The sequence below is a fragment of the Cibotium barometz genome, chromosome 33, assembly GCF_041138505.1.
Source record: "Cibotium barometz isolate CiBa-2024 chromosome 33, ASM4113850v1, whole genome shotgun sequence".
Taxonomy (NCBI): Eukaryota; Viridiplantae; Streptophyta; class Polypodiopsida; order Cyatheales; family Cibotiaceae; genus Cibotium; species Cibotium barometz.
In genome coordinates, this window is record NC_141078.1 from 26269096 (window position 1) to 26282235 (window position 13140).

The window sequence follows — 13140 nt, forward strand, 5'->3', positions numbered from 1 at the left end:
AAAGAGATGCGCCCAGATTCTGTGTTTTTCACATTTTTCTTCAACTACTTCTCCTTGATGCTCTACTGCATCAATTAAGCTCAAATTTTATGAGTGGTAAGCTCTTAGCATTGCTAAGATATACCTAAAAGGAATTGCATCATTTGCTTGAGAATCTCCCATTTATACTATGTTTAGTGTTCTTTTGTTATGTTTGTCCTGGCTCCTGTGTATCAATTAAGCTCCAACTTCATGAGGAGATAACCCTTACCACGTACTTTTCTCTCCTAAAAGGTCTTAGCCCAATTCTAAGTGATGAAGTGGATTTTTGAATTTTTATCCAAAAAGTACGTCGTAATGCGTTGAATACTACATTGCAAACCAAGATAAGCCCTTCAATCTATGGACAGAGCTCTGAAAGAGTCAATTTTGATCAAAAAATGTTTTGGATTTGGTTGATTATGGAGGAAGATAGAAGCATTTTAGTGATAGGGGGTTTTCTACCAAAAAAAAAAGAAGAGGGATTAATAAGAAGCTTATTCTAATATGATATTGAGCAAATGTTAATAAGAAGATTAGTGATGCCTGTGAATCGTAGAGAGGGCTAGCTTTTAGATGAAGGCTAGGGTTAGGATGAACGTGGCTCTGATACCTTGTAGGAATTTAGGGTTGCAGAAGCTAAGGTGGGTGGAATTTAAGATTACGCATCATGACAAGAAGATGACAAATGATAAGTGAGAGATTAACATAAGGGAGAGAGGTAGAGTAGCACACAAGTGAGCATAGGCCAAAAATGACCAAAAGAATTAGTTACTTATTTATTAGAAAATTGGCCTTTATATAGGCACAAAAAGGTTACACCAAAATACTCCCATGTGGGACAAATACTTTGACCCAAATAGGCACGAAAAGGTTGCACAAAATACTTCCATGTGGGACAAATACTTTGACCAAAAACAGTAGTATACCCCCACAACATGCATGATTATTTGCCTTTTTCCAAACAATCTTCTCAAAAAGAAAACTCAAGCAAGATAGGTTTTTAGGATTAAGGGCATAAATAGGATTCCCTATTCTTTATATTCTTTTCTTGCTTGATACTTCATTATACTTTACAAATTAGAGTTTTGATCATCTTCTTCATGAATTCGACCTTGAATGATTGGTATTTACATTGAAATCCTTCAATTCTACATTGGTTTACCTTTAAAAACACCTTAAGAATACGTGGTATTGATAGAATTTAGGCTCAAAGAGGGTAAAATCACTCAAAGTAATGGCTTTAATGCATATCTCACACCTAACCACATTCAAGAATGTGCAAAAACCATGATTCCCATGTCCCATAACCTCCATTTCATGTGAAGGGGTGTCCCATGACATATTGTGACTCTTCATATCACATTTCTAGTGTTTTAGGCCTGTGGAAATATACTAATGAACCTTGTATCATTGGTCATGGATAAATTTCCATCCAAGTGTGGGAAAATGTTGAGGAATGTGGAAATACTACTTTGGCTTTCAACATGCTTGACACGAGCTAGGCAATGTGATAGTAAAGACGTCAATGGTGATGAAAATTTATGAAAGTTTGGGAAATGGTTGAAAATAGTTTGGAATGAGTGGAAATTTTATTTTGGTTAGGATTAAATGGTAAAAATAATTATCTTTATTTAATTATAATAATTAGTGATAATTTAGAAAAATAAAATAAAAAAAATAAGAATAATGATGGACTGTGAAGGGTATGTATAAAGGTAGGTAAAATAGGTAAATTGGAATGAAATAAGGTATGTTTAGTTGTTAAATGGAATGGAAATGGATTGGATATGGATAAAAATAGGTATTAACATGCTCAAGATGTGATAATGCACCTTTACTATTGTGCTTGCCTAGTTCTCTTGGCTAGCAGCTACCTAGAGAGATTTGCTTCCAAACCAAAGAAAATAATGCTCGTGGATGCATATAAATCATTAGCTAGATCAAGGGTTAGTGGCATGTCGATATCGATCTCTTGTATAAGTCATTATCCACTCTTGGAGGGCCACCCTATCTTCAAGCTCTTGGCATTAGCTAGATCAAGGGTTAGTGGCATAACAAGAGCTAAGCTTTCCCTTGATGGCACTTACAACAACAAAAGGTTACAATTTCACTAAATAATCATGAAGGTAGGCAAGTATACACAAGCTATAAATCATTAGCTAGATCGAGGGTTAGTGGCATAACAAACACTAAGCTTTCCCTTAATAGCCTCTCACAAGAAAAGATTGCAGATGAAAGCCAGCTATATATCTCAATCATACATCTTGCAACCTTCCTCCATGTGCGACCAAGTATTATTGATTCTTGTAATGTTCTTGTAGACATAACCATGAAGTCTCCCAGCCTTAAGTTAAACATGTGTATTGAAAGATGAGTAGTTGAATTTATGGCTACCATGCACTGATCAATACCATCCATTGTTTAAATTTGAAGCGTAATAAGTAGTTTCGGAGACCTTTGAAGCTTCAAATGATAAAGAATGTAAAGGTGAAGCATGCACATCATCATATTGATATGCTATGACTTTTGAGAAAAAAGTAACATTTTGTAAATTATTTCAAGGTAGACGTCATGAGGCCAAGAGTTAGGTTTCGAATTTAACATCGAGTGATTTATCCAACCTATAAGTCCCTAGTTCTAAAACCAACTCCCTAGCTTGTTGGTTTTACAATCTCAATACTTCTATCTTAATCACATGCTACAACAACCACTATAAACAAGTCTCTATAACATGCTTCCTCCCCTAGACCCCTCCACACCCCCTCACCCCAAAAAAAAAACAAAAACAAAAAAAAACATGCACACATGCATGCAAGCGCGCACGCGCGCGAGTACACACGCAGGGAGATGGTATAGGGGCCTAGATGTAGCAATTTAAACGTTTACCTACCCTTCAAAAAAATGAGAATAAATGGGAGAAACAAATGCAAAGAAAAATGAAGAGGCCAGATTAGATTTCTTTGGTTTGGATATTTTGTTTGAGAAAGACTTGAAATTAACAAGAAATGGATATTTGCACTCGGCTTGCATACACAACTCACGCACACAACCACCTGCAATTTGTACAAGGGTGCACATCCACCATAGTCAGCGAGGATCGAATCTAGGACCTCTAGGCTAACACTTGCCCTCTTCTACAAACTGAGCTACTGTGTGGTTGCAATTTTTTATATTTTTTTAAAAAAAAGCTAAAGCCAACCAATGTTCCAGTCTTGCATTTTACAAAGGCAAGCCAAAAAAATGTGTTTGAAGCCCCTTATCAGATTCTTCCTCTCTTCTTTTTCCGAAAGCCCCCTTCCAAGGGGATGAAAACCATGACCTCTTGCTTAGGGTGGGTCATGATGATAAGTGCCCACTGACAGATTCTTTGTTGAACCTCTTCAATCTCCCTCATGCAATGCTTCTCTTGTATTGCAAAATTTGACTGATTAAGCTCAACCAACAAGATGCTGTCATGGGCAACCTGGTCCTCAGAAACTTGGGAAAAATCTTGGAAGCATGTGAAATTAATAAAACATGTGGATTTTAACTTTTCCCCATCAATCATGGGTGCCCTCTTCAAAAGACAACCTTGCCCCCAAGCATGGCAAAGTCAATCATTGCAGGTGCATGAGTACTCTGATGTACTGTGCAGTCTCTCCGGTTAACATTGAATATAGCAAGAGCACTGAATGTTAGATCTCAAATAACTTATTTTGGATCTGAATGGTTCATATACCACTTTTTTCCCCCTTGATTTAGATCCACCTGTAGTAGGGATTTCATCTTGAAAAAACCTCTACTCCAGTGCCCATCACTAGGTGAGCAATGTGTCAAGTGGTTTGCCTATGGATGTGCCACAGTATTAAGAACCAAGCCATATCATTGTCACATTAGTACTGCATTGAACCCCTGACAGACACGCATGTCTGACTGTCCTCACCATTCTCCAAGATGCATTTTGGTGCAGCAACCACATGCACCATCATGATTGGCCTTGCTGTGGCTGAACTTTTTGGGAAAGAACAAGCCAACCCTAGGGCAAGCAAGTTTGACAAACTTTTTGAGACTGTCATGGGATAGTTTGACAAGCAAGCCCTTGGGCAAGCAGGTTTCCAGCATGCACACAGCACTTCTGACCACTTGGTAACCCTCAGCATGCTGGAGGAGAGTAGACTTGACAGTAAAGGGCTGTACTGTTGCATTACACACTTCAAGACAGTTGATGACATGCAGCCTCTGGCAAAGGAATTAGAAGTAATACCGGAACTATTTACCACCCTGCAAATATATGAAAAAGTGAAATGCCAAATGCTCCTTACCTGCCTGCTGTATAGATTATCTCAGGAATTTCACCTCATAGGACTCCTGCCTTGAACCATTCCATCGTCAGCTAGATAAAAAATGATGCACAATTTTTGTGATAATAAGATGCAAGTAAATTTTAGGAGAGTTTCAACATATACTACTTGACAGTATTCTGGAACCATTGAGGTGCAAGAAGAAGATATCTGTCTTAGCTGATAACATTACTCTGAAGGCTGTATACCCCAATCCCAGGCTACTAGTAGACCATCAACAGACACATGCCCACCTGCACACTAGGGAACTTTGTAATATGACAGTGCTGGACATGAGCTTTAATCAACTCAGCGGTACTTGAAGCAGCTGGATGTTGCTGAAAAAATGTTTACATGTGACATTCCCCAGAAATATATGCTCTACCCAACTTTGATGATTGGGTTAGCGCACACAACAAACCAAATATGCCCCAATAGCACATGCATACATGCAGACACGTGCACCCACAACCGCACACAAACACATCAAAAGACACCGAGCTTGCATGGATGCGCACACACAAGCACAAGCATGAACCTGCAAGTTCCACACAGCAGCGAAGCCGCATGTTTCAGCAGCAAGACTCAGGCAACCTGTAACCAAGCATGCCATTTACAGGTTAAAGTGCAAAAACAAGCACAGCACAGTTTGTTTGTGGTTGCTTACCCAACCCCTCTTTGTTTGAGGTTGCAAAGAAGTAAACCACTGTGCTGCCTAAGTTCTAACCCTAAGTTCAATCAACATTACAACATACTAAACCATGGACTTGCAAAAGTCACAGAAGAAGAAGAACACACTTGCTCATTTAAGCTATGAGTCAGTCCAAAAGGAGAGCCACCAGAGTGGGATATGAGTAACTTTATTGCCTTGTGGCTGAAACCTACTCTCAGAAAACATTCTCAGATGTACATTCAACTTAAGTTTAAAATATTCTCCTTAATACAAAATAAAATGGCTGCAAAACCCAAATGCCAAATTTAACAGGCCATGCCTGCTTCTATCCACTTTTTAAAAACTACAGTATCCATGCTCAAATTGTGTTTCTTCTCCAGATGGTATAGTTTCTATCTTGTGCAACTGTCAGGGCCGATTCCATAAATTTGTATACCATTGCTTCTTGCCATCCTTCCAAGCACATTAGGTTTCTATGAACTAAGCCCGAACAATAATCTGGGGCAAACTTTAAGCAGGGCCTAGCAGCAGAAACTCTGATCTAACCCAAGTGTATGATCTCCATCAAAATCTACACCTTCACCAGTGCCACAGATGCTTGCCGGATAGTAGGATTCTTTCGCAACTGATCAACTTCTGCGCTTCCACTTTCTTTTATCAAAGGACATGGATCGGTGTCTTCCTCATTTTCAAATGCAAAGAGAGGCACAGAAAATGGGTCGAAAGAGATGTGATGAGTACTTGTAGGCAATGAGTTGAAAACCCACCTTACTGCCATAGCATCGGCAATGGGTTGCACTACCAGAATCCCCTCTCCCACCACTATACACACCAAGATAGTGAGGAAGCTGAAAAAAACCATCAACTCGAACGGAAGATTGCCTGGCATGGACAAGACAGAAAGCCCCATTAAGAAAACCTGCACAGGTAGAAGGATAGCCAACGACAAGACAAGGCCCCATACCCGGATCTGTAACCTTTTGTTTATCACTAGAGCCACCATCTGGCATCCCTGCCATAGAAAGCAGCAATTGTAGATGCAACTAAATAAGCCTAGCACCAAAGTACTCATGAGAGGGAAAGTGCAGACTGCCCCGTCCTCTTGCTGTGGCTCTCTGATATGGGACCTTGAGAAATATGCAGGTAGGCCAAGAACTTTGCCTTCAGAGGGCACCCTGGAGTTAATGATAACAAGGGAAGCCTGCAAGCCCAGAACAGGGAGACAACATACCAGGATAAGGCTTATGGTCTTCTGATTCCATTTTCTGAGCCGTGCAAACGGTGCATCCCGGAGGGATCCTTGGACAAGAAACAGTGCTGTGAGAAAGAAGCAAGGCTCCAGTATACCAAAGGACAAAACTGCATGTGCCTGACATAAGAAGGCCTGCCACTGGAGGCCCCAAGAGTAGAAAGGCGCCCCCTTGCGCCTCAGGAGAGGTAATCGAAGTAGCTCAATCAGACCCCAAAGCATTGCACATGCGATCAACATGATTCGAACTGCCCATACTGCATTGAATTCTCGGAGGGCAAGAAGATGGCCTCGCCGGACCTGAGATCGAAAGTAGAGGACATATGCAATGCAGAAGAGGCTGGCAAGGCAAAGCACAATCACAAGCACCAGAGTTGCCACCCCGAGGGCATCCACCGTAGAACTGTGGGGGGGCATAACCTATCCTGCGCATATTCCCAGCGCACATGGGTTCTATCTCATCAACATACCCTTGTTTGGTAAGCTTTGCTTCTTGATATCTGAACACAACTGACAATCTGCAATTGTGATGATCTGTGGAGTCAGACCATGTTCAAAACTGCATTACAAAAAGGCCTGCTAATGCTGTGAAATGACTCATCCCATGGTAGAGTAAGATGGCTTTATATGGATTTCAAATGAAGCTAGTGTGACTAGAGATCCCTACCTGCACACTGAAAGTGAAGGTGTATGTTACTGCAGACATAGGTAAGGCAAAAGAAGTAGAGCTGCACGGCAAAAGTGGCTATGGAGTGAGGATTTCGGTCTGTGCAGAGCTGGGTACAGCAGGGACATGGAAGAGCACACTGCACGCAAGACAAAGGACAGAGAGGAGCCAGGGTGTATTAGGATAAGTGCGTGTTGACAAGGGGAAACACCCACATTTGGGCGGTGAAACTGACGAAACCCAAAGCCAGCTTGGCAACACACGCTTGCTTGGATATGGGCTGTTAAGCTTTTCTCACATTCTCACAACAGATCCAGACCCACATCCCAACAACACCCATGCTCTCATTGTTTGAGAGGCAAAATTAGCGCCCCCACCAAGCTACAGACGAGATTAGCACCGCCCACTTAGATCTACCATTGATTTAGAAGACTGATATTAGCAAAGCCCTGATTGAATTAGAGATAAGATTAGCAGTGCCGAATGATTTAGAGCAGCGCCCACAATCAGAAATCAAGCAAAAACTGCTTCTCTGAACGCAGGAAACCTGATTCTGATTTTTAGCGGAATCACAAAGAACAAAGAGGCGGCACTCACCACGTCTGCGGTTAGAAATCGCTATCGCTTCTACCCAGAGAGACGAGACTGATTCTGCTTTTGCACGGGGGAGAGGCTGCAGCCGCGGGCCCGCCCCTAAACTTGGCGCGGCCGCCAAATTGGGCACGTTAGTAGTTACCCTAGTCCCCAAAAAAAAAAACTGCATTTCACGCGGCCGGCTTTTTTCCTGGGCCCTGGCGACAGCCTGGCCGCCTTTAATCCGGAATGTTTAAGTATTAATGATCATCTGACCGAATCTAACCAATCGTGGTCCCTCCGCTATTTTGGCGGCGTTTTCCCATGTGCCCACACATATATATATATATATATATATGTGTGTGTGTGTATGTGTGTGAGAGAGAGACAGAGATTATCTTAAAGAAGAGTTTCACAACGTTGCCACATGGCATGAACTTGGAGGTTCGAAAAGAGCACGAGGAGGTTCAAGGAGTTTGGGAAAACTTGGGATAAAATTTGAATTTTAGAAAGCTGGAAAACCTTGTCAAGCATGGGGTAGCCGACTAGTATATACAAATATATATGTGTGTGTGTGGGGAAGGCCCTTGAGGCTAGGCCACAATGCACATACTAGAATGTTCCGAGTTTAATAGCCTAGCTCGGCTTGTATATACCATATCATCACATGACTTATCCATGCGACGGCCCTTACTTATCAGTGATCACTATCACAAGCCCAGAGCATAGTGTAACTCGAGGAAGAATCAAGATCGAGTAAACTCAATGCACCTGTTTACATAGCCACATATGGTTAGTAGCCATGAGTGGCGGTTGCCTTAATGTGCATATCTCGGACGACCAAATGCAAGTGGGGCAATAGAGAAAGAAACTTCAACACTACCCAAGTCTGAGAGCATCGTGGCTCAATGAGATTGGCAGTGCGCTAAGGGGTCGAGATTGTGAGACTATAACCCAATGGATTCTTTGGTTACTTCTCTCCTTGGTGGCGTTGGAACACTCCATCTTGGTTTGCAAATGTACGAATGTACATACAACTATTTAGTGCATGGGAATGTGTCCTTGCTTGTCAATCTCTCGCACCCTATAATGATAGAAAGCTCATAACCACTCAAATAAAAGAACACTAGGTAAATGTGAGTGAAAGGGATTCATGTTGTGAGGTTTGCTAAAAATGGTTTCCCAAACATCATACTAGTAAGGAGGAATATTGGGCATGCCTATGAATGCATTTGAAAAATACAAAAAGTTGATTCTTCCATAAAAGATACGGGATGAGGTGAGGCAAAATAAAGAACTTACAACCTTTCAATGGTTTAAAATAAATGGTCCTAAAAAGAATATAAACTAACAATTGGTTGGATAAGTTAGCATGCATATCACCAAATTTGATCTTTCATTAAGTAAACACATGTTTTGCACCAGTTCCAACCTGTGTAAAGTTGCAAATAAGAAAAATATTGGGGAACAAAAAAGAATTACCACTTCTTTAAGCCCCACTAAAACACTTACACTTCTTTAAGCCCCACTGCAAGAAGAAAAGAATTACCACTTCTTTAAACCCCACTATAACACAATGAGATTGTGTTGCTACAATCACACACAAGGTTTCAAATCCTAGCATCACTATAGCCCTTAAATATATAATTTTGAATATAATTGTTAGCACATGTCACTTTGTGACACAATAAGTGACGATATATGTGTTGCTACATAATGTTTCTTGGTAATGCATTAACACCCACATCATGCATTGGGAGCCCTAGATTACCAATCCATATAAACTTCCATTTCTTTCTTTAATCATGCAAGGTTGTGCTCCATAATGCCAGTTGTGCTTAGGAACAAACTATAGGAAGTTGAACTAATTGGCGACACCTTGGAGGATGCTATAGCACCAATACAGACTCCAAGTGTCGAGTGGCTCTAGGAAGTTATTTGGCCTATAAGGTAGACGTTAGAGGCAATGAGACAATTAGATGTTCCATTCACCATTCGGAGCATGGTGATCAACCTTCTTGTCCCATGTTCCATTCGGAGCATTGTGATCAACCAACTTGTCCCATTCTAGCAATTGAGAATTGGAGGGGGGACGGGGAATGGGGCTATAGCCCCTTGTAATTGCTTGATAATTACTATATAGCTACCTTGTGTTGTAATGGTAGAAATAAATGTTATTTAGTGAAAGTTCATAGGAGGATTTGCATCAAGATTTTAAAGAAGGAACAATTTAGGAAAATCATTCAGTTGCAAATTTGGGACCATAATAGAGCATAATTTGGAACTTAAGACCTCCTCACAACACTCCAAGAAAATAATAGGAATTCCCATTACAACAACAATCTCTCTTCTTATATAGGTAGGAAAGCCACTTTTCTCAACAATAAAGCACTAAAAAAAGAACTACCCTGCATATTCTAATATTGGATCAATGCAAAACTAGACATACTCATAGTACATTTCCTTAGCAACATTGATCATTACTCCATAAGTCCATGCAAAAAGGGCGTTCTGATTTTGTCGTTTGTGCTTTTATTAAGTTGAGTAAAATATTTGAATAAAAAAACATTAGTGTAAATGAGAAATGCATTAAAAATATATAAATAAAAGAGAAAATAGACAAATAAATATTAGTGTAAATTAGGAAATGTATAAAAATACATATAAAATAAAAAATGTGAACGACATTTATATGAAATTGGAAAAAAATAAGATTTTGAATTAACTTAATCGGGGTCGGTAAAACGTGTTGGAAGCAAAGGAACGAAGGTGGTGGAAGACTTAATTAATGTAATGGCAAACAAACATGGGATACTTTATTGTCCCCTATTGAATATGCATTTGAAATAAATTGGGCCTTGAATTATGGATAACCAATTTGAGTAAGATATAATTTTCCTTCTATATATTATTTACATGCATTAGCTTTTGATGGGTAATATGTAGATGTAAATCAAGTTGTATTTTGTGATGTCTCACATGGTGAAGTAAAGCATCTTTAATGGAGTCTTTCATAGGATTTGATGGTTGTACATGACAAGACCTAAATATAATTATTCAATGTGAAAATAAGAGCCACTAAACATTTTAAAACTTTTGCAAAACATTGATAAGGAAAAGTCATGTTTTTTGGGGGTCTTTGGACAAAACATTAAAAATGTTTTGCAAAACATTGACAAAGGTAGTGGGAGTCTCATCACTCTTCGGCAAATTCATGTTCTCCTCTCCTAACCCTTGATATTGTTTTTTTCCCTTTAAGCAAGCATTTGGCCTACCACTATGCATGTGGGGACAAAAAGGACAACAAAATAAGATTTCATGTTAACGTACATTTATTGAGAGGGCTTTTCTTGGGCCATGTTTAGTTGAGGAATTGCATTCAATTTTACTCTGATGGGTCTCCAAAAGTAATTTTTTTATAAAATGGCAATGTGATTTTTATTGTGCTATGTTACACCTCCTCTATGCTGGTTGGATGGTATATGTGTGATGGTTATCTAGTCATGAGATAAGATAACTAGTAGCCATAATTTTCATAGCACTCATTGGTGTGGGTTGGATGTTATATGTGTGGTGTATTTAGTGATAAGATGATTGGACCATAAATTTTATACCACTCACAAGTGTGTGTTAAATATTGTATCTTAAACACTTTGTTGGAAAAAAAAGTCCCATTAGTTCAAGATTAAAAACATATTTTACATTCCGAGAGCACGGAGGATGGCAGATGACTATCTTGTAAGAAGTATGGCTAGTTATGTGTGATAAATCCTAGGTACTAGTCAACTTTGTGATATGTTCATCTGATTGCATGGAGAGAGAGAGAGAGAGAGAGAGAGAGAGAGAGAGAGAGAGAGAGAGAGAGAGATAGAGAGAGAGAGAGAGAGAGAGAGAGAGAGAGATCTTAATAGCATTTCATGAAAGCAAGAAGTATCTCATGTCCATTGTAGTTTCTTTAAATTATTTGAACATAAGTCTTCCTAATATTGTAACTTTCACTTATGTACCACCATATGTTTAACCTTGTTTTGATTTACACACTAACAGCCCACATCACCGCCATTAGACACAAGCACAATCATTGGTCCTCAATGAAACCCAAACCATGGATGAACCACAATATTATCATCAAAAACGGATAACATATCTACGAAAATTCCCCATTAGAGGCACTGCCTCCTACTATGGAAGAACTAGTGCATGTTCCCTAGGTCCTAGCCCACCTTCGAGTGAGTACAAGTAAGTGAGCGTGAATATCGCATGAGGGACATAACCGGCCTCACAACCTTCCTTGGAAGTTTGAGTTCTAATTGGTTCTCTTTCGTATGAAAATTCTCCATCAGAGGCACTGCCTCCTACTAGGGAAGAATTAGTGCATGTTCCCTAGGTCCTAGCCCACCTTCGAGTGAGTACAAGTAAGTGAGCGTGAATATCGCATGAGGGAAATAATCGGCCTCACAACCTTCTTATCCTTGGAATTTTGAGTTCCAATTAGTAGGAGGCACTGCCTCCTACTAGGGAAGAATTATGCATGTTCCCTAGGTCCTAGCCCACCTTCGAGTGAGTACAAGTAAGTGAGCATGAATATTACATGAGAGACATAACCGGCCTCACAACCTTATTATCCTTGGAAGTTTAAGTTCCAATTACTTCTCTTTTATGTGAAAATTCATAACTTTATAGAGAATTATCTGACTGGATGAATGGGAATTTAAGAGCCCACACAGCTAAACCTGAACGTGAAGAGGAGGAGAATGAGACATGCCACAGTGAACATTCTTCTTCCATACCCAAGACAAAAGGACATCCAAAAGTGTGCATGAAAAAGTGAGACACTACTTTAAAAAGTGATGAAATGAGTGTCATGCTACCCATCGTTTATAAAGGAACGATGGTCGCCACAATCTTGGATGGTGGTGCTGGTCAAGGATTATTAGGATAAGCCCACCACTTGTAGGAATAAACCTTGTGGTCAAGCTTGCCAATAAGAACACAGTTAAACCTTTGGGCATCTTGCAAGATTGAAAAATCAAGACCTTTGAGCTAGGGTCATACATAACGATGCTCAAAAGGCTTTACATGAGAGAGGCAAGATTGGCTCTCATGATTAGGAAACCAAAGGGTCATACACAATGATCCTCGTAAGGCTTTACATGAGAGACGCAAGATTGGTTCTCACCATTGGGAAACCAATCACATTTATATACACAAGGGTAACTAGTCCTTGAAAATAGAGAAGACTCGTCCCATGGGTTGAGGTATTCTTGCCAATGAGTCTAGCACAACCACTTTCGGACCGCTTTAGTTGTTGTAGAACATGCAAATGTAGAAGCTCCCACCATGTCAACTAATATCTATAGAGCTTGTATCTAAATGTTGGATGGTGAAGATGACCAAGAATACGAGACCCTCCCAAAGCCTACCGACTCCAAGTATCGAACTCATGCTCTTACAACCATGGACACTCTTCCACAAGAGCTTGGGAGGACAAGGTTTTCACGATTAGACGGTGCTAAAATCACATCCCTATTTGTGCTCGATACATTCGAGACAAAAGTGATGGTGGAATCAACTCGCCTTAAGTTAGAGTTCCCCATACTACCTAGCTACATAACCCACCTTAGTTGACACTAGGAGT

At 40.1% G+C, this 13140-nt stretch overlaps 1 protein-coding gene across 1 annotated transcript; it reads right to left on the reverse strand.

Moving 5' to 3' along the window:
* Positions 1-5179: 5179 nt before the first annotated feature.
* LOC147619446 (uncharacterized) lies at positions 5180-7680 on the reverse strand. The gene has a single exon (XM_086773117.1). The coding sequence runs from the start codon at positions 6677-6679 to the stop codon at positions 5585-5587; it is 1095 nt and encodes a 364-aa protein (XP_086629243.1). The 5' UTR covers positions 6680-7680; the 3' UTR covers positions 5180-5584.
* Between the last annotated feature and the right edge of the window lie 5460 nt (positions 7681-13140).

Excerpts from the sequence above, each read along its gene's own strand:
- LOC147619446 (XM_086773117.1), bottom strand. The coding sequence starts at position 6,679 with ATGCCCCCCCACAGTTCTACGGTGGATGCCCTCGGGGTGGCAACTCTG.